Source organism: Brienomyrus brachyistius, chromosome 12 (genome assembly GCF_023856365.1).
Source record: "Brienomyrus brachyistius isolate T26 chromosome 12, BBRACH_0.4, whole genome shotgun sequence".
Taxonomy (NCBI): Eukaryota; Metazoa; Chordata; class Actinopteri; order Osteoglossiformes; family Mormyridae; genus Brienomyrus; species Brienomyrus brachyistius.
In genome coordinates this window covers 19918648-19941467 of record NC_064544.1, presented here as the reverse complement: position 1 = coordinate 19941467, position 22820 = coordinate 19918648, and the positions used below count along the sequence as shown (strand labels likewise).

At 43.8% G+C, this 22820-nt stretch overlaps 1 protein-coding gene across 5 annotated transcripts in view; it reads left to right on the top strand.

Annotated features, from left to right (window-relative positions):
* Nucleotides 1-207: 207 nt before the first annotated feature.
* LOC125704980 (zinc finger MYM-type protein 1-like) overlaps nt 208-22820 on the top strand; it is a 161346-nt gene continuing 138733 nt past the window's right edge. For 3 of the 5 annotated variants that reach the window (XR_007381311.1, XM_048971219.1, XM_048971218.1), the window contains exons 1-6: nt 208-403; nt 623-967; nt 12728-13081; nt 14103-14204; nt 18290-18385; nt 18930-19022. Coding sequence is in view for 4 of the 5 variants with exons in the window: in XM_048971219.1 (XP_048827176.1) it covers nt 343-403; nt 623-967; nt 12728-13081; nt 14103-14204; nt 18290-18385; nt 18930-19022 (1051 nt within the window). In the remaining variant the exon portion in view is untranslated. Of the gene's footprint in view, nt 404-622; nt 968-3022; nt 3118-3235; nt 3631-3756; nt 3814-3993; nt 6966-12727; nt 13082-14102; nt 14205-18289; nt 18386-18929; nt 19023-22820 lie in introns of those variants that run through there. The other 2 variants (XM_048971221.1, XM_048971220.1) reach the window with 2 other exon arrangements.

Sequence of the window (22820 nt, the reverse complement as noted above, 5' to 3'; positions counted from 1 at the left end):
GCCTTGTTGTTGTAGCTTATATTTTTGTAAGTGTTATAACAACGTTTTCATTTAAAACGTTGGTGGGGGAGGGCGCCTGTAACCGTGGCTTAAGCGATTTGCATTTGATCAGGGAAACACAGACATGCGATCCGCCCTTTGCCGTAATTCAGGTGTGTTGGGCGTGTTTCAGCTCCAAGTGTAAACTGAAAGTAAAAGTATGGCCAGAAAATGGCATTTCGTGTAGGACGATAACTGGGTTAATACATGCGCATATAGACTGTTTGTAAAAACGAAAATATACAGCAAAATTTGGTCTTATCTTGCATAGAAACAGTTCTTTGTACAACACGAAAGGTGGCTATGCAGATCCACACTTTCAGCGCTATTTTGATCGTGTTGAAGTTTGTCATTAACTCTGATGGTATGTACATTATGAAGACAGTTTTACGTGTCTGGTAACTCGTATAATAATGTTGAAGAAATTTCATTGAGTACGTTGTTCTTATTTTGTGTGTACTAATTATTATACGAATATTTGATTACCAGATATTCAAGTAACTTCGTTGCAATATATGTTCCGTGCTTATTATATAATGCTTTGATGCATTAAGTTATTTTATATCTCTTATTCCTGTGGCAGGTTTCCTGCTACACGGCTCTGCTGGTCATCTAACAGCCCGGCTGGGAGGAGCTGTACTGCTGCCCTGCTTTGTGGACAGACCCCTGCCTTTGGAGGAGCTGGAGGTGGACTGGAGAAGGACTGATTCAGACACCATTGTGCACCTATTCCAGGGGGGTCAGAGCAGACCTGAATCACAGGGGGACGCCTACAGGGGCAGAGCCCACTTCTTCTCTCAGGAAATCTCCAAAGGCAACTTCTCTCTGCTGCTTGACGGTGTGAGGACTGCAGATGCAGGAGTGTACAAGTGTGTGGTTTATACAGAGCAGGAGAACCATGAAACATGGGTGGAAATACAGGAAGCAGGCAAGTGAACCTTTCTGTTTTATAGGAGGAGGCGGGTATATCAGGGTCAGAGGTGTGACGTCATATGTCTGTAGTGGCTCTGTGTACAGTTAGTTTTTTATTTGTAAAGTATTGCTGCTTCAGTCACAATATATAAAGTGATATTATTCTTTCCATTTTTATTTATATCCATTTTCATCCATACCTTCATGACAGTTTAAGTGTAGGTAAGTGTAAGTGTGAGTTTAAGTAATGTCCCGCATTATATACAGTCAGGTCCATAAATATTGGGACATCGACACAATTCTAATCTTTTTGGCTCTATACACCACCACAATGGATTTGAAATGAAACAAACATGTGCTTTAACTGCAGCCTTTCAGCTTTAATTTGAGGGTACTTACATACAAATCAGGTGAACGGTGTAGGAATTACAGCAGTTTGTATATCTGCCACCCACTTTTTAAGGGACAAAAAGTAATGGGACAATTGGCTGCTCAGCTGTTCCATGGCCAGGTGTGTGTCATTCCCTCATTATCTAATTTACAAGGAGCAGATAAAAGGTCTAGAGTTCATTTCAAGTGTGCTATTTGCATTTGGAATCCGTTGCTGTCAACTCTCAATATGAGATGCAAAGACCTATCACTATCAGTGAAGCAAGCCGTCATTAGGCTGAAAAATAAAAACAAACCCATCAGAGAGATAGCAAATACATTAGGTGTAGCCAAATCAACTGTTTGGAACATTCTTAAAAAGAAAGATCGCACCGGTGAGCTCAGCAACACCAAAAGACTGGGAAGACCACGGAAAACAACTGTGGTGGATGACCAAAGAAATCTTTCCCGGGTGAAGAAAAACCCCTTCAGAACAGTTGGCCAAATCAAGAACACTCTCCAGGAAGTAGGTGTATGTGTGTCAAGGTCAACAATCAAGAGAAGACTTCACCAGAGTGAATACAGAGGGTTCAACTAAAGATGTAAACCATTGGTGAGCCTCAAAAACAGGAAGGCCAGATTAGAGTTTGCCAAACAACATCAAAAAAAGCCTTTACAGTTCTGGAACAACATCCTATGGACAGATGAGACAAAGATCAACTTGTACCAGAGTGATGGGAAGAGAAGAGTATGGAGAAGGAAAGGAACTGCTCATGATACAAAACATACCACATCATCAGTGAAGTATGGTGGTGGTAGTGTCAGGGTGTGGGCATGTATGGCTGCCACTGGAACTGGTTCCCTTGTATTTATTGATGATGTGCCTGCTGACAAAAGCAGCAGGATGAATTCTGAAGTGTTTCGGGCAATATTATCTGCTCATATTCAGCCAAATGCTTCAGAACTCATTGGACGGTGCTTCATAGTGCAGATGGACAATGACCTGAAGCTTACTGCGAAAGCAAAGAAAGAAAGAGTTTTTTAAGGCAAAGAAGTGGAATATTATGCAATGGCCAAGTCAATCACTGACCTGAATCCGATTGAGCGTGTATTTCACTTGCTAAAGACAAAACTGAAGGGGAAATGCCCCAAGAACAAGCAGGAACAGAAGACAGTTGCAGTAGAGGCCTGGCAGAGCATCACTAGGGATGTAACCCAGCGTTTGATGACGCCTGTGCATTCCGGACTTCAGGCTATAATTGACTGCAAAGGATTTGCAACCAAGTATTAAAAAGTGAAAGTTTGATTTATGATTGTTAATTTGTCCCATTACTTTTGGTCCCTTAAAAAGTGGGTGGCAGATATACAAACTGCTGTAATTCCTACACCGTTCACCTGATTTGTATGTACAGGGGCGTAGATTTAGGGTGGACGGAGGGGATGTGTCCCCACCAATATCCTCCGACCATTGAAATGTCCCCACCAATAATTTAATCCACTTAAAAAAAAAAAAAAAAAAACAATCGTGCTGTCAACATTAACCTAGACACGCAGAAAGGGATAAATCACGGTCTCTCCTTGAGTCCTCCTGCCCCCAAAACATATATGAACATTTTGATTGGCTGTGCATTTCCCTGCTATCATGTGAGAGGCTGTGGCTGCGTTCAGATACAGGCAGCGCCAAATGCAGTGGATTTTTTTCCCCGTGCAAGAAGCTGTGGGTATGGTGACACATGTGAGGATGGCGGAAGCAAAAAAAAAGAAGCTGGACATAAGGAACTTTTTTCAAAGAAAAGTGTAAGTCACTTCAAGTTCGCTAGTGAATCTGTCAAAGTCCATCAAAGTAACGACAGCAGTTAACGTTAATGCTAGTGGGGGCTTTGACGCACATTCATTATAGCAGGGCAGGCTATAGTCTGTGAATACGGACTTAAAACTAACAGCAGATTAAACAGCTAAATGTAAAATTATGAATATGATCCCTGTCAGTTCTCCTAATCTAATGATGACTATTTGTCAGAAATCAGTTTTGTGAAAGAAATTGATATGCTACATACTAATATTGCCATGGCTAGAATTTTATTGACAGTTCACCAATAGACAATCCACTTCGCACAAATAGTTTTTAAAATGCATTCACTGACTTGGCAAACATTAATGATTTGATTTGAGATTTGCACACTAAGACTCAGAAAAAGTGAAATAAAATGATTGCTGTTTAAATGGCATGTGTTTATCCTGTTTTGTCAGGTGACAGAACCTAAACAACTGTGCTGTGTATCAGACAGTGATGGAGAGAAGGGGTCACAGGTGATGTTGAACGATGACTTGATATTATTATACCTAGTTGTCCTGAGATTTAACATTGTTACCGATAATAGGCTGCGGCATTCTCTGTCAATGCTCATACGGAATCCCTCAATGTTTTTTTATTAGGGGACAGAAGCAGATCAGCCATGTTGTAGTTCAGGTGAAGAGGCAAGGTCACAGGAGGTGAATCTGAATGTTGACTATATATAACATATAATATGTGTGTGTGTATTATACATGTTGATTATACTAATATTTAACATTATGAGGAGTGATAGGCTGAGGATGTAAGTGATTCATTAGTGTTTTTGGCAAAAGTTTTGAACTGACATGTCTCACTTTTTTGTCGCGCTATTTCATCAGGTGGCAATCCTGTCAGGTACTAGTGCAGTCAGAGGGGAAGAGTTAGGGTCAAAGGTGAGGCCTATTAAAGGCATTGTCCAGCCCCCAAAAAAACTTTACTCACTATTTACTCCTTAAGTGGTTCCAAACTTTTATGATTTTCTTTATTTTGTTGAATACAAAATAAGATATTGTGAAAAAAAGCTGAAAACCGTTAAACATTGACTTCCGTAGCAGGAAAAACAAATATTATGTAAATCAATGGTTACAGGTTTTCAGCATTCTTCAAAATATCTTCTTTAGTGTTCATCAGAAGAAAAAAAACTTTAAAAGACTTGTGACAAGTGGAGGATGAATAAATGATGACATTTTCATTTTTTGCGTGAACTGTCCTTTTAAGCACATAATCATGGTTTTAATGTAGGGATAAAAAGTATGTTATCTAAATAAAATGAGTGGTGTGTTCTCATAAAGTCACATATGTATCATCATAGTCAGTCTTACAGTATGACTAATTGTATAATGTGGTGTATTTCTAAGGAAACTGGTCCACCTGTAGTGAGCAGCAGGGAGAGTAGCAGTGAAAGCGACAACAATGAAGAACAGTGTAGTAGTGGAGATATTCTGCATATTACAAATAAGCCAAACCAGCCTAACGCCAAATCCATCCCTGTTCAAACATTGTCCAATAGGGTCCTCCATTTTCAGGAAAGGTGGTACAAAGAATATCCATGGCTTCATTATAGCCCCACAGTTAAGGGAATTCTCTGTTTTCACTGTGTGAAAATATATATTATACAGAAAAGTACTATGTCAAAAAAGGCAGACCCTGCATTCTGCTCAAAGGGGTTCACTAACTGGAAAAATGCTCTTGAAAGATTTGAACGCCATCAAAATAAATCCCATCATCATGCAGTCACAGTTAGTTGTCAAGAAGCAGTCCTAATAAATACACAACTCTCAACTGCCTGGTCAAATCAACAGGAAAATGCCAGACACTGCTTACAAATTATTGTAGGTGCAGTACAGTATCTTACTAGGCAGGGTTTGGCACTGCGTGGTCATGACAAAGACGATGGTAACCTATTTCAATATTTAAAATATAAAGCCAAGGATGATGCCTGTCTTTCTGACTGGCTATGCCATTGTCATGACTATACCTCTCCACAAGTGCAAAATGAGATTTTGCAGATGTTAGGAAACAGCATTGTCAGAAATATTGCACAGACTATCCAGTCTCTATCTGTCCTGCAGTTCTCAATCATTATAGATGGTACTCAAGATATCTCAGGTGCAGAGCAAGAGTCTATATGTTTAAGATATGTGGATGAGGACCTGGTTCCACATGAGGTTTTTATTGGCTTATATGAGGTCTCAGGAACTACAGGAGTGGAGATTGCCAAGATGGCTGTGGATGTGCTTTTGAGGTTGAATATTCCGATGACATGTTTAAGAGATCAGACATATGATGGTGCTGCCAACATGTCTGGAGCATATTCAGGTGCTCAGGCAGTACTGAAGAAACATCAGTCATTGGCTTTATATGTACACTGTGGAACTCACTGCCTTAACCTAATCACACAGGCTGCATGCCAAGCTAGTCCTTTAATTCGAGATGCTTTAGAGTGGGTACATGATCTAGGGTCATTAAGCAAACAGTCTGGAAAATTCAAAGCTATGTTTGCAGCTGTGGCAGCAGATTCAGATGTACCATCAGCATCACTCAGACCTCTCTGTCCAACCAGGTGGACAGTAAGGGGAACTGCTATCAAAGCAGTGCTGTCTCACTATGAAAGTGTCTTGACAAGCTTAGAGGAGATGGCAGCAACTGGATCTAGCACAGGTGCTAGGGCGAATGGACTGCGTGAGAGGTTTGAAAAAGGTAAAACTGTGCTGGGGCTTCTTTTGGCATTAGAAGTTATTGAGGAGCTAGAATGTCTGAACAAGTCTCTGCAGAAACGGATTGCAACTATTGCAGGAATGCAACAATCAATAGAGGGTGTTAAATCAACTCTCCAGTTCAAAAGGAATGAAGAAAGATTTCAGGAGATTTTTAAGAATGCAGTGAAAATGGTGGACTCTCTTGGCATTGAACCCATTCAGATGCCTCACCAAAGACAAACATCAAGGAGATATACCGGTGGGGCTAGCCAGCACACTCACAAGTCACCTGAAGAGTATTACAGAGCAGAGTTTTACAAATTGTTGGATTGTGTTGATGTCCATTTTCAGGAGAGGTTTAATCAACCAGATCTAGGTGTCTTGAACAGGCTGGAAGACATTCTTCTCACAGGAGAGGTGGATGATATTGCTGATCAGTATCCAGAACTTAACAGGGAGACTCTAAAAGTTCAGCTAGCCATGTTCAAGTCCAAATACAATTTCAAATCTAGTACAGAAGTGGCTACTATCATGAGAGGAATGCCAGTGGAGGTGAGGGGTCTATTTGATCAAATTGAAACCCTTGTCAGACTGCTTTTAGTTACCCCGGTGTCATCAGCTGAAGCTGAAAGGAGTTTCAGTTCTCTCAGGAGACTAAAAACCTGGCTCAGATCAACAATGACACAAATGAGACTGAACAATGCTGCTGTATGCCATGTCCACCAGAACAGTCTGGACAATATTGATGTCAAACAAATATGCCAGCAGTTTATTTCTGTTAACGAGAGGCGAAGGCATGTTTTTGGCTCCTTCATATAGGAGCAATAGGCATTGAGCTGTTATGTGGTACCTAACAGTAGTTCATGTTTAGATGTAATCTACTTTTATATATACAGATGTGTGAGATGTTTCATTTGCACTATGGCTCAATAAAGAATAGTCTTTATTAAACTATCTTTTTGTCAGTTATTAAACATTCCTTTGACATTACACTATTCCTTAATTTAACTTAATGAATTGCATTTCGAGTGGATTAATATCAATCGAAGCATTGCTAGTATTAATGTAAAGTGATTTTGCATTTTGCAGCATATTAAAAAAACATGCGTTCCGTGGACGGAATTGAGGTGGCGGGGTTGGTGGGTGGGGCAGGGGATTGGGGGGGGGGGGGGGGGTGGAGTCATAGGTCCCCACCAATGTCCAGAGCAAATCTACGCCCTTGTGTATGTAAATACCCTCAAATTAAAGCTGAAAGTCTGCAGTTAAAGCACATCTTGTTCATTCCATTTCAAATCTATTGAGGTGGTGTATAGAGCCAAAAAGATTAGAATTGTGTCGATGTCCCAATATTTATGGACCTGACTGTATGCTGCATTTCCGGGAATTATTAAAATCACACACAAATCACGAGATTCCGCCACGAATATCAGGCCATTTACTATGGAAAAATTACCTCAGCTCAGGGTCCACTGTGATGCCCCTGTCACTCTCCTGTACCCTGTGTTCTCTCATAAACACATCGTAACTGAAAGAATCACTAGTACAACCACAAACCACATAAAATAGCGACTAGGAGATCTTCTACTAGAGACCCATACAAGTAAATATTGAAAGGATTTATGGACTTTCTGACAGGTTTACAGTGGAATAATATATTTGCGGTAACATTTCTTGAGAGAAAGTTCTGCTTTATTCTGACAATGTGAGAGTCACGGCGCATGCGTGAGATTCAGCAACCCTGGAATTGTGAATGTTATTACAGTAACTAACCAGGCTACTTGCAGTTTGCCTAAATGACAAGATGATCATTATGAAAATTGATCGACAAGAAACTCTTACATTCCACCATTTGAATTACATTACATTATTATATTCACCATTTCATCCAAATTAGTGATTACTTGTTGGTTATGATGAACGAGCTCTTCAATGAGTTTAAGTTTACAGACCGTTCAGTGTGTTTCCACTCGCCTCTGTATCTTGTCTCTTTGCTCGACGAGGCTGAAGTTGGCTCCTTGTTCTCCTTATTTGGATTTTCCGGTCCACTTTAAATGCAATGACGCGATTGCGCCCGTAGGGGGACTCATTTAGCGAGGCTTACCTTCAGAACTTCCTTTGGCTTTTGATTGGACAGGTGAGTCATGGACTGTTGAGTTAAAGAATCTAATAGCACTGGGTAGGAATGATTTCCTGCATCATTCCTTAATGCGGCAGGTTGAATGAGTCGGTTGCTGAAGCTACTCTTGAGTTTCTGTAGTGTTTTATTTGGGGGGGGGGGGGGGTGAGAGGCATTGCCCATAATTGCCAGCAGCTTTGCCAGTATTCTGCCCCTGCCCCCCTCCTCCACAGTGACAAGCTTGGAGCCAACAGTAGACCCAGCCTCCCTAATGAGTTTGTTCAGTCTGCTGCCTTCCTTTGCTTTGATGCTCCCCAGCTGTTTGCTAACAATAGTTACTCGGGTTAGAACCTGATTTAGGATAAAGCCATTACAGATGAACAGATCCTAGGTTATTGCTCCTGTCCTAACTTAAGACAGGAAATGTGTATTACACAAGCTTCCTAACTTCCAAAATTTTAAATTAACTCTCCTAACTTCATGATAACTTCACAGATCTGATCATGACATAATGATAAAAATTCTACATATTGTATGTATTGCTGTCTAAAAAAAAATCTTCTTTTTATGGAAAAAAAGCCAGCAGGTGGGTTTGCCAGAATAATTCTGTAAAAAAACGGCAAAAACATAATAATCATTATGGAACAATGTAATAAAAATATACAAAGTACAAAATTACAGTTTAAACCAATAAATTCAACACTGTACAGGTATTTATGCTGAATTAGCATGACAATATTACTGCAGACCAGTTCTTTCAGTAAGACTTGCATCCAATTATCACTTGTAGTCCATTGAATCCCATTCAGTTTCACTGAAAATACCAAACAAACAATATTACTGAAGTGAAAAATTGTCATTGTTGGCACCACAATGAAATGTGTCCTCAGCATTTAATATAGCGGTGAGCCACTATTATTTAGCACCCAGGGAGCAGTGCATGGGAATGGTACCATGCCGACTGAGGATTCAAACCAACAACCTTCCAATCACAAACACACCGCTTTACCCATTAGATCCACTGCCATTATTTGGTAGAAAATCCTCATTATGTGTCATTAAACTGAATTTTTCTGTAAATTACCTTCAGAAGTTGTTTATAATGTAATGTTTTTGATGGATTAATAATTTCTTATAATGTAAGCCTCTCCTGGAGCCGGCACCTTATCATGGTGGAGGGGTTTGCGTGTTCCCGTGATCTCAGGAGCTATGTTGCCCGGGGCTTTATGCCCCTGGTAGGGTCACCCAAGGCAAACAGGTCCTGGGTGAGGAACCAGACGAAGTACGGCTCAGAAGACCCCTAATGACAGACAACATTTTGAATCCGCGGTTTCCCTTGCCCGCACGCGGGTCACCGGGGCCCCCCCCGGAGCCAGGCCTGGGGGTGGGGCTCGATGGCGAGCGCCTGGTGGCCAGGTCTACACCCATGGGGCCTGGTCGGGCACAACCCGGACAAGGCACGTGGGTTCACCCTCCAATAGGCTCACCACCTATAGGAGAGGCCATAGGGGTCGGGTGCAATATGAGTTGGGCAGCAGCCAAAGGCGAGGACCTTGGCGGTCCGATCCTCGGCTCCAGAAGCTAGCTCTGTGGACAAGGAATGTCACCTCTCTAATGGGGAAGGAGCCTGAGCTGGTACGCGAGGTTGTGAAGTTCCGGCTAGATATAGTCGGGCTCACCTCGATGCACAGCTTGGGTCTTCTTGAGGGGGGTTGGACCCTTTTCCACTCTGGAGTTGCCCGTGGGGAGAGGCGCCGAGCGAGGGTAGGCATACTTATTGGGTCAGTCCATACCAAATCAACCAGGGGCTCCATGGGCATCATTCCTGATTTTGATGAAAACTTGGTATTTTGATCCTTATAGAGAACATTGAAAATTACCCAAGTTTTATTGAAATATAAAATGAAGATATGGTCTCCTGAAAACCCTTACAAATGACATGCGTGATTCGCGAGTGCAAAAAAGGGGTGTGGCACCCCCTTTGAAAGGGCCATAACTTTGGACTGCATCACAATTTTGCAATAAAACTTGGGGAATTTTCAGTGTTCTCTATAAGGATCAAAATACCAAGTTTTCATCAAAATCAGGAATGATGCCCATGGAACTTTTCTGGACATTGGTTGATTTGGCATGGACTGACCCTATTGCCCCCTGGCTGGGCGCCTGTACATTGTGGTTTACTGCAGTGGACGAGAGGGTAGCCTCTCTTCGCCTTCGGGTGGGGGGACGGGTTCTGACTGTTGTTTCTGCTTATGTGCCAAACAGCAGTTCAGAATACCCACCCTTTTTGGAGTCCTTGGAAGGGGTGTTGGAGAGCGCTCCTCCTGGGGACTCTCTTGTTCTGCTGGGGGACTTCAATGCTTATGTGGGCAATGGCAGTGAGACCTGGAGTGGCGTGATCGGGAGGAATGGGCCCCCCGATCTGAACCCGAGCGGTGCTTTATTATTGGACTTCTGTGCTCGTCATTGATTGTCCATAATGAACACCATGTTCAAGCATAAGGGTGTCCATATGTGCACTTGGCACCAGGACACCCTAGGCCGCAGTTCGATGATCGACTTTGTAGTCGTGTCGTCAGACTTGTGGCCGCATGTCTTAGACGCTCGGGTGAAGAGAGGGGCGGACCTGTCAACTGATCACTACCTGGTGCTGGGTTGGCTCCGCTGGTGGGGGAGGAAGCCGGCAAGGCCTGGCAGGCCCAAGCGTATAGTGAGGGTCTGCTGGGAACGTCTGGTGGAACCCCTGTCAAGAGGAGTTTCAACTCCTACCTCCAGCAGAACTTCTCCCATATTCCGGGGGAGGCGGGGGACATTGAGTCCAAATGGGCTATGTTCCGCGCCTCCATTGTGGAGGCAGCTGACCGGAGCTGTTGCCATAAGGTGGTTGGTGCCTGTCACGAGGCCATTAAAAACGACTTCCGGACGGCTTTGAGGAGATTCTGGTCCACCATCCGGCGGCTCAGGGCGGGAAAGCGGTGCAACATCAACACTGTTTATGGTGGGGATGGTGCGCTACTGACCTCAACTCGAGACGTTTTGGGTCGGTGGAAGGAATACTTCGAAGACCTCCTCAATCCACCGACACGCCTTCCGATATGGAAGATGAGTGTGGGGACTTGGGAGTGGACTCGCCTATCTCTGGGGCAGAGGTTGCTGAGGTGGCCGAGCCCCAGGGGTGGATGAGATTCGCCCAGAGTTTCTCAAGGCTCTGGATGTTGCGGGGCTGTCTTGGTTGACACGCATCTGCGGCATCGCGTGGACATCGGGGGCAGTGCCTCTGGACTGGCAGACCGGGGTGGTGGTCCCCCTCTTTAAGAAAGGGGACCGGAAGGTGTGCTCCAACTATAGGGGATCACACTCCTCAGCCTCCCTGGTAAGGTCTATTCAGGGGTGCTAGAGAGGAACGTCCGCCGGATTGTCAAACCTCGGATTCAGGAGGAGCAGTGTGGTTTTCGCCCTGGCCGTGTAACAGTGGTTGCCTGGTCCGCATGGGTGGCAATAAGTCAGATTCGTTTCCGGTGAGGGTTGGACTCCGTCAGGGCTGCCCTTTGTCACCGATTCTGTTCATAGTTTTTATGGACAGAATTTCTAGGCGCAGCCAGGGCGTTGAGGGTGTCTGGTTTGGTGACCTCAGGATTAGGTCTCTGCTTTTTGCAGATGATGTGGTTCTGTTGGCTTCATCGGACCATGACCTTCGGCTCTCACTGGGACAGTTCGCAACTGAGTGTGAAACGGCTGGGATGAGAATCAGCACCTCCAAATCCGAGACCATGGTCCTCAGCCGGAAAAGGGTAGAATGCTCTCTCCGGGTTGGGGATGGGGCCCTCTGGAGGAGTTTAAGTATCTCGGGGTCTTGTTCACGAGTGAGGGAACGATGGAACGGGAGATCAACAGGCGAATCGGTGCGGCGTCAGCAGTGATGCAGGCGCTGCATCAGTCTGTCATGGTGAAGAAAGACCTGAGCCAAAAGGCAAAGCTCTCAATTTACCAGTCGATCTACGTTCCTACCCTCACCTATAGTCACGAGCTATGGGTAGTAACCGAAAGAACAAGATCACGAGTGCAAGCGGCCGAAATGGGTTTCCTCCACAGGGTGGCTAGGCTCTCCCTTAGAGATAGGGTGAGGAGCATAGTCATTCGGGAGGGACTCAGAGTAGAGCCGCTGCTCCTCTGCATTGAGAGGAGCTAGATGAGGTGGCTCGGGCATCTAATTAGGATGACCCCTGGACGCCTCCCTGGTGAAGTGTTCCAGGCATGTCCCACTGGGGGGAGGCCCCGGGGAAGACCCAGGACACGCTGGAAGAACTATGTCTCTCGGCATAGCCCAAAACCAACTGCTTTTGTGAAGGAAAAATTGGGATGGGCTTTGTATTACCAACCGACAAGTGATGGAACTCTATGCTTCTTGTTATGCAGCGATTGCCGCTCATTCTCACTCAGATTGTACAGGAGGTGGTTCCAAGCAAACAGAGGATGCAGGACCAACCAGTTACATGTCTTGTACCCACCTCCTCTACAGTCTGATTGGTTATCTCTCTGAACCAATCACTTTTCATTCTGCCCTCAAAACATTTTTGTGTAACAAAACTCCTACAAGCTTAGTGTGGTGCCGGATTCGTCTCTTGAGTCACATATTCCAAAGCATTAAAATTGATGCATGAAAACAACCACAAACATATGTTTTCTCTTTAAATATGAGGGGGAAACAGACAGATGTCAGGTTGCCAGGTTGTGTGAATCTTCCTGCTCTTGTTCCAGAGCGGCTGGTGGTGACGGGTGCAGATGAGTCTGTCTATGCACATGCTGGAGAGGATGTGACTCTCAGCTGCTCTGTGGACACCCATGTTAATGTGACAGAGCTTCAGGTGGAATGGAGAAAGACAGACGATGACGGTGACATCTTGGTGCTTCTGTATGCTGATGGAGGGAACAGACCAGATTCACAGGATCGGAGATACTCTGGAAGAGCTGAATTCTTCACTGAGGAAATTCCCAAAGGAAACTTCTCAATGAAACTGAGGAAAGTCAGGACTGAAGACAAAGGAGAGTTCAGGTGTGAAGTCCACTCAGATACTGATTCTGCCAGTACAACTGCCAGGATAGCAGCACTGGGTGAGTCACTAGAAGGACTGGTTTTAACATGCATCTCAGCATAGTTCTGTGTGATTAAATCACATTTTCATTCCGCTAAGCCTCAGTGGTTCTGCTGCAGACTGATCTTTATGCAAATGCCATAGGGTTTAATCTGCTCAGTGTAACCGTAGAAATGGTGAAATTTAGTACAACTTTAAAACACAAAATGCATTAAATGAACAAATTGTTTCAGGCTTCCGCTTTAGTGCAGTTTTCAGCTCTGTCATAACAGGTATTATATTAGAGTGATGCAGTGTAATGTGTAATTATGGTTTATTATTAATATTCACTTAGGAGCTACAGAGACCATGAGAGTGTCACTGGGAAAAATGCAGTAATAAAATAGTATTTTATTAACTGTACATTACATTGTATGACTGAGTAATACAGTTAAAAAGCCCTTTGCCACATGTTGTGTAAATATATCCAAATCATATATGGGAATATGGAAAATCTTATATATTAAAAAAGCCTGAAGAGCAGTTAGGACTTACACACTTATAGACAAAGATTTAATCATATGGGTGGCATGGTGGTGCAGTGGTTAGCACTGTTGCCTCACACCTCTGGGACCCAGGTTCGAGTCTCCACCTGGGTCACATGTGTGTGGAGTTTGCATGTTCTCCCCATGTCGTCGTGGGGTTTCCTCCGGGTACTCCGGTTTCCCCCCACAGTCCAAAAACATGCTGAGGCTAAATGGAGTTACTAAATTGCCCATAGGTGTGCGTGTGTGAGTGAATGGTGTGTGAATGTGCCCTGTGATGGGCTGGCCCCCCATCCTGGGTTGTTCCCTGCCTCGTGCCCATTGCTTCCGGGATAGGCTCTGGACCCCCCGCGACCCAGTAGTATAAGCGGTTTGGAAAATGGATGGATGGATTTAATCATAAATTTCTGCTCCACTTTGTGAGACTAAATGGTGTGTACGTATCAATTATGCTGCAGCAAGATAAACAGCCTATTTTAGAAAATGACTAATGGAATGTAATTCTGAATATTTTAGGTTATTCATCCCTGCATTGGCTGATTCTGGGGCTGTGCATCGCTGTCACACCTGTAGTCCTACTAACTGGTGCTTTATCTGTCAGGCATTTAAGAAGGGAAGGTAAGTTTAGTATCTGCTCTGTCATTTCTAGTAATTATGATGACATCAGTGGATCCATGTTTGCAGCCACTTATCCTGTAGAGGGCATCTCAGCAGACATGGGGCATCAGGCAGGACTGTATCTACACAGAGTGCCTGTCCACTGCAGGGCTTAACTGTGATGTAATTAACATATTTTGATTCTGTTTCACTGGTAACAAACACATATGTATGAATATGAATTATTTCAGATACTTTTATTACCAAAACAATGTACCTAAAATTATGTCCTCATTGAAATTATGCTAAAGAATGCAATGCAATGCATTTTTATTTATATAGCGCATTATCACAACATTACATTGTCTCAATGCGCTTTACATTTCTGCCACTTAAAAACCCCCCAGTGAGTAAGCCAAAGGCAACGGCGGCAAGGAAAAACTCCCTAAGAGGAAGAAACCTTGGGAGGAACCAGACCCAAAGGGGGTGCCCATCCTCCAGGGGCCGGCAGAAGAGTCAAACAAAACAAGATTATATAATTTAAGCTAATACAGGGGTTGAAATTTCAGTCTCGATGCAGGGGCAGACCGGTGCAGGCACGGGGTGCTTAATGCATGATGGCAAGATCAACAGTGGCACAGCAGCAGGGGAGGAAGGAGAGGCATCCATGAGCCAAGGGCAGGCAGGCTGGAGGGTAGTTGCCAGAAGTGGAGGTAGTGGTCTTGCAGGCAGCAGAAGCATAAATTCCTTGATGTTATGGTTCTCCAGGCAGCACACCCCAGAAGGGGTGGGGGAGGAAGTAAGAAAATAGTGTATTAGCCAGAGTTGAGGAAACTAGAGGCAGTGCAAGCAAAATGATTGAGTGCAATATTCATCTAGGCTCCGGCAGATCTGGCTATAGCAGCATGAGAAAGAGGGAGAGACAGGCAGGAACACAGGCATGGGGACTCCCTGAACATCAGCACTCTAGTGTAAGGCTAGAGTGACAGCACTGACGCATCAGTTTATCCAAAGCCAAGGACACCGATCCCCACCCAGCTCTTCACCTCATACTGTTAGTCTAACTGAGAGTGAGCGACTAGCTGGAACTAGAACTAGGTTTCCTATACGCTAAACTATACAAGTGCGTTTTTAATCTAGACTTGAATAGCGAGAGTGTGCCTGAATCCCGCACATCCGCCGGGAGACCATTCCACAGCTGCGGAGCTCTGTAAGAGAATGCTCTGCAGCCTGCCGTAGTCTCCTGTCTACTCTAGGAACTAATAGATATCCTGCTCCTTGTGATCAAAGCAGGCGAGAAGGGTTGTAAGGGACCAGAAGATCATTAAGATATTGTGGTGCAAGGCCATTCAGAGCTTTGTAGGTTAATAGCAGTATTTTGTAGTCAATCCTAGATTTGACTGGTAGCCAGTGCAGGGAGGACAGGATAGGGCTAATGTGATCAAATTTTTTAGTTTTTGTGAGAACTCTGGCTGCTGCATTTTGTACTAACTGAAGTTTATGTAGGGATCCAGATGGACAACCCGAAAGGAGGGCATTACAGTAGTCCAATCTGGAAGTTATAAAGGCATGTATTAGTTTCTCTGCATCTATGTTCCGTAGATGGTAAAATGCTGTACTGGTAATGCTATTTATGTGAGCACTGAAGCAGAGGTTGGAGTCTACCAGGACACCAAGATCTCTGACCACTGTTTTAAACTGAGTAGGGAGGCCGCTAGGGTTGGGGTTTACAAACTTATTACGAGCATCCTTAGGACCGATTAAAAGAACCTCAGTTTTTTCTGTATTTAACATGAGGAAATTCCTTGCCATCCAACAACGAATGTCTAGCAGACAGTCGGCTAAAAAAGAGAGCTGGGATGCGTCGCTAGGTTTGACAGATAGATACAATTGTGTATCATCAGCATAACAATGAAAATTAATACCGTAATTTCTAATAATGTTACCAAGTGGTAGCATATATAGATTGAACAGTAGTGGGCCCAACACTGATCCCTGTGGGACACCATATCTTACTTTAGTGGCTTTGGATGACTCATTGTTTACATGGACAAACTGGTAACGATCAGTTAAATAGGAACGAAACCACAGGAGTGCTGTCCCTTTAATCTCAATCAATGTTTCCAGCCGTTCCAGAAGAATATTATGGTCTACAGCATCGAATGGTGCAGTTAGATCCAGTAAGAATAATAGCGATATACAGCCACGGTCGGAAGCCATAAGCAAGTCGTTCATGACTTTGACTAAGGCCGTTTCTGTGCTATGATTGGGTCTGAAACCAGACTGATATAGTTCGTTAGCATTATTTTTCTGAAGAAAGGAAGACAGCTGGTGAGCAACAACTTTCTCCAGAATTTTAGAAATGAAGGGAAGATTTGAGATGGGTCTATAGTGTCCTAAGTCACTAAGTTCAAGATTTGGCTTCTTTAGGATAGGTCTAATAACAGCCATTTTAAAAGATATAGGAACATATCCAAGCCTAAGAGATGAGTTTAACAAGTTTAACAATATATTGCTAATCAGTGGTGCGATTTCCTTAAGTAGACTGGTGGGTATTGGGTCAACAAGGCTAGTAGTGGCTTTGCCAGAGGAAATTAACTTAAGGAGTTCTGTCCGCACTACAGGAGAGAAACATTCAAAGGTGTTACCATTAGTACTAATAGCACTAGCACTAACAGAAGATTGGTGGTTGTGTGCAGCTGTGGGCGTGCTAGTGATGGTATGTCTAATAGTAGTTATTTTATTATTAAAAATGCAATAAAGTCATCACTCCTAAGAGCTTCTGGGACTTGTGAGTTTAACATTGAAGGATTCTTTGTTAACCTAGATACAGATTCAAACAGGAATTTAGGATTGATTTTGTTCTCTTCTATTAGTTTAGAGAGATACATAGACCTAGCAGTCACTAGTGCTTGTATATACTTAGACAGGCTCTCTTTCCAGGCAGATCTAAAAACTTCTAGTTTTGTTGACCGCCATTTGCGTTCTAGCTTGCGTGAAGCTTGTTTAAGTTCCCGTGTACGGTCAGAGTACCAGGGGGCAGGTTTCTTATCTCTATGTTTTATTTTCTTGAGTGGCGCTACATGATCAAGAGTGGTACGAAATGATTCCACCATGTTCACGGTTACCTGTTCAAGTTCATTTACACTTGATGCTTCAGAGGTAAGGTTGAAGGACTGTGGGAGCTGATCGAGAAAAGTTGCGGCGGATAATGAGGCTATGGAACGTCTAGTATTGTACCTCTGACCTGGGGCCTTAGGGGGGTTATGTTGTATTGAAATGTTAAAAGGTAATGATCCGAAAGTAGAGGATTCTGAGGGATAATTGATATGTGTTCTACCATGACACCATGACTAAGGATCAAGTCCAGGGTGTGGTTACAGGCATGAGTCGGCCCAGTTACATTCTGATGTACACCGGCAGAGTCAAGAATGGTAGTAAATGCTTTTGTTAATGGATCACTATCATTTTCCATATGAATATTAAAATCACCAACAATCACGGCCTTGTCGGTAGTAACCACCAAGTTTGTTAGGAAATTTGCAAATTCCTTAAGAAAATTGCTGTAGGGGCCAGGCGGTCTATACACAATAGCAATGATGATTGGAGGTGTAGAACTACACTTAGATATGCTAGCAAGATTAAGAATAATAATTTAAAACGTGCTAAAGCTATAACCACTATTTTCATGCACTCCTAGGTCGGTCTAAAATATTGCAGCAACCCCACCACCTTTGTGATTGGGTCGAGGATTATGCTTATAGCTATATTCAGCTGGAGTGGATTCATTTAGTGCCAAGAACTCGTTTGGTTTAAGCCAAGTCTCAGTAAGACATAGGGCACCAAGATTAAAATCAGTGATGATTTCATTTACAAGCAATGTCTTAGGAGCCAGTGATCTAATGTTCAGGAGTCCAAGTTTAGGTTTACATTACACCTACTATCCAGAAGTGAATTAGGTCTAATTTCTCTAAGGTTTTTAAGACATGCACTACGGTGGAAAGTAGATCATTAAACTAATGGCTGTAGATCATTAAACTTTGCATGAATCGTCACCTAATGATAAACATCATGTGGTTAAATCTGATTCTACTTTCTGTCTATAGATAAAAGCAAACAGGCTCTGCTGAGTCACTGCTCACATCTCACAGTCCCATCAATCATGGTTTCCGCAGCCTTCATCCTGTGGGGTGTAACTGAAGGTGAGCCCAGTGAATATGGTTTAAAGAAGCTTTACAAAGAGACTTTAGAGATTTTATTGTTTTTGTTGTGCACGCAGTAAGAAATAAACAGCAGCAGCATAAATAGCAACGTGCTGGGGAATAATTATGTAAATTAGTGGCTAATACTGTAAGTATTTGTAATCTATACTGTGATGATTCACTTTTAAGGTGAATAAGTTTCCTTCATAAATTAACTCATAGTTATTTATAGTTTGATGTGTATTTCCTAAAAGATTATTAGATTGACACTGAGTCTGTATAGGATAACACAGGTTTGATTTCGTTTACTCAAAATGAGCATGTATTTACAACAGTAGAGGCAGCACCCCCTGGTGACTAATTATAGAATTTTAGATATTAGCAGTTAGTAATGAAGAGACAGGTAACATGAAATCCAATGTAAAATTTTGCAGGGGGGGGGGGGGGATTAGGATGTTTCTCTTAACCCCTAATTAGTTCCGGTATTTTCTGACACTGCTTGACTCTGCTAAATAAATGAAACTTAATGTTACCTGTTTCCCAGGAACCACAGGAGAGGCTGTTACTTGTCCTGCCATCAGTCTGACGTATATCCTGCTGTTGTTTGTTATGGCTCCATATCGGAAATCATTCACAGGTATGTTTACATATTTCCATGTTTCCTGTCCTGTTTCATACACCTAATATTAAAGGTGGTTGTCACTGTTTGGGGAAAAAAAACTGTAAAATAAAGACAGGTGTTTAAAATTAGTTTGACCAAGACAGCGATCACTGTCAGCACTGTGTCAGAGCGATTTGGAGAGGAGCAGCTGAGAGCTGGACCATATGTAAAGAACCAAAGAGCAGTGAGGATCCATAGTATCAGGCAGGAGATGAAGGCTCTCAGGTTCCAATACAAACAGGCAAAAGAAGAGGAGAGCAGTGGCTTGGCTCAGCTGATGTACATCCTACACAAGAAGATCAGGGTCCTCCAGTGGGCAGAGTGGCATCGGAGACGACACTGTGAAAGAGCCTGAAAGCACTGCATTCATCACCAAGCCCTACCGGTTCATGAAGGATCTGTTAGGGCAGAAGCATAGCAGCAAGCTGGCCTGTTCACAGGAGGAGAGGGACCAGCATCTGAAGCAGATGTATAGCAACCCAGCAAGAGATCAGGACCTGGGACAGTGCAGCACAGTGATGCAGCCGACCGAGGCAGCTGTGCAGTTTGACATGTCAGACCTGCAGCTGAAAGAGGTTCCTGAGGTAGTCAGGAGAGGATGAGCAAACTCAGCTCCAGGCCTGAATGGCTCCCATGCAATGTGAACAAGAATCACCTTAAACTCTTTCTGTGCCTGTGGAAGCTCCTTTGAGTCATCTAGAGAAGGACCAGTATTCCCAGTGGAGGGTTGCTGAAGGGCTTTGGATCCCAAAGGAGGAGAACTGAAGGCAAATAGACCAGTTTCACCTCATCTCTCTGTTGAGTGTTGAAGCAAAGATCATCATCAGTGCTGTTTATAACTGAGATCATGAAAGTCATCTCATCTTCTAACCCTACCACCTGCCCACTTGATCCAATCCCTTCTGCATTGTTTCAGACAATCTCTCTAGACCTTCTCCCCTTCATCACGACTATCATTAATGGCTCCATAACCTCCGGTCATGTACCAACAGCATTCAAAATAGCCAGGGTCATTCCCATCCTAAAAAAACCCACTCTAAATCCCTCGGACACTTGCAGCTACCGACCAGTATCGCTTCTTTCCTTCCTTTCAAAAATCCTCGAACGTACAGTCTACAACCAGCTTTCTCTCTATCTCTCTCAGAACAACCTCCAGGATCCTAATCAGTCTGGCTTTAAAGCAGCTCACTCTACAGAGACTGCCCTCTTAGCAGTCACTGAGAAGCTACATGCTGCCAGATCAGCCAAACTGTCATCTGTCCTCATCCTTCTTGACCTATCAGCAGCATTTGACACGGTCAACCACAAAACTCTCCTATCCATCCTTAGGAGTCTTGGCATTGGTGGCCTGGCCTGGCGCTGGCTGGCTTCCTACCTAGAAGGCCGAACATACCAAGTGACATGGAATGTATCCACATCTACTCCACGTTGTCTTTCCACCGGTGTCCCTCAGGGCTCGGTTCTTGGCCCTCTCCTATTCTCCCTCTACACTAAATCTCTTGGCGAAGTTATATCCTCACATGGCTTCTCCTACCACTGCTATGCCGATGACACTCAACTCATCCTCTCCTTCCCTCCCTCAAAACACTCATGTCTCCACTAAGATCTCTACATGCTTGGCAGACATCTCATCTTGGATGACCACTCACCAGCTAAAACCCAACACTAGTAAAACTGAGCTGCTTTACATCCCGGCTGACTCATCCCCCCTCCAGGACCTTGCGATCTCCTTCGACAACTCCCTGATCCGTCCTTCGGTTTCTGCTAGAAACCTTGGAGTTACCATAGATGATCGGTTGTCATTTTCCTCACATATCGCCAGTCTTTCTCGCTCTTGTCAGTTTCTCCTCTTTAACATCAGGAGGATACGTCCATTTCTTTCCACTCAGGCTACCCAGATACTCGTCCAGTCCCTCGTCATCTCACGCCTTGACTACTGCAACTCGCTTCTAGCGGGTTTACCACTGAGCGCCATCCGTCCCCTCCAACTGATTCAGAATGCAGCTGCTCGTCTTGTTTTCAACCTTCCCAAGTTCTCCCACACCACTCCTTTGCTGTGCTCCCTCCACTGGCTTCCTGTAGCTGCACACATCAGATTCAAAACACTGATGCTCGCATACAAAGCCAAAAATTCTCAGGCACCATCCTACCTAAAGGACCTCATCACACCCCGCTCTGCACCACGATCTCTCCGATCCTCCAGCACTGCTCGACTGGTCCCACCTCCCCTCAAGGCACAAGGAAGACACGCATCTCGGCTCTTCTCTGTCCTGGCACCTAATTGGTGGAATGAACTCCCCCTAGATGTCCGAACAGCTGAATCCTTGAATGTCTTCAAGCGACGACTCAAAACTTTTCTTTTTCAGAAATACCTGACGTAGAACTTCTATATTCTAACTCGACTCTTTCTGGTGTGTGTTTAAAAAAAGAAAAAAATTCTGCACTACTCAATGGAGTTCTCAGAGATAGTATTCATAGCTTGGGTCCTTATTGAGCTAGCATCGGAAATTCATTGCAGAGTCTCAAAGCACTTATGTAAGTCGCTCTGGCTAAGGGCGTCTGCCAAATCCTGTAAATGTAAAATAACTGGCTGTGCACCTTTCTTGTGAAGTTCAGTTACACTGATACATCGGTCCAGAAAGAGGGCATGTCAGGAATGGCTGGATGCCTGGAGCACATGGGCATGGTGACTAGTGATGCATGAATCACAGTTATATCCGTAGGGGGGGCACCGCGGCAGGCAGATTCATAAAAATTACTATTCTGATTAATAACAGAAAGTTTGCGCATAGGTGATATATGTCATAAATGAGGAAAATATTCATTGCATTCTCTAAAATGTGAATGTATTTTAAGCTTCATTTTACATCAGGTATGAATTAGCAGACTAAACTCCCACTGCGGGTCCATTTGTCTTAAACAGCAACGGAGGCACAAAAGATCTGAGTAAAAATCAAATAAGGAGAATTAAAAACAAATAAAAAGGGTGGGTGGAAAAGTTATGTGTGGGAGTGATTTAGTGAAATAGTTACCATGACGAGTGAAGTGCTGGTAATGTCATGTGTAACACGGTATTAGTATTCTTAATGCTCTGTATTTGGGAAGATGACATGCAGAGTTATAGTCTGACGGGAGTAAAGATGTCAGTCTGTGTTCAGGCTGCTGCCATTGAAAGAAGAACTTTCACTTTAAGTTAATGTTTATTTATTTAAAACCAGCTTAATTCAGTGTAACATGTTATCAGATCATCATGCTTACATGTATCCTACTGAGAAACACTGGTAATGTGTGATCGGGTGCCGGTCTCTGATACTTTATTCGTTTGGGTGGCGGGTGGATGATTTACATGTACATGTGGATTCGGATGGAGTCAGAGCCGATCTGCGCATCACTAATGGTGACACAGCTGATCAGGGAGGCTGGGAGAACAAAGACAATCTGTCAGTCCTGTGGCCCGACCTGGAAAATGCATAAGGCTCAATTCCACACAAGCTGGTGCAGCTGCCTCTGGTGGAACATCGTGTCCCCAGTAGTCAGAGATCTCACTGCGGATTCCTGCAGCAGTGTGAGGCTGAGAGCCTCCTCAGGAGCTCTTATATCAGGCTGGAATAAGGCTGAGACCAGGACCATCACAGGCTGCATTATCTCTGTGATCCTGTTCTCTGCTGCCATGAACATGCTCAAAAAATCTGCTGAACCAGAGTACATAGAGTCTAAAACAGAAACTGCCCAACAGCAGCCTCCCATCAGAGCACTTATGGATGAGATAACAGT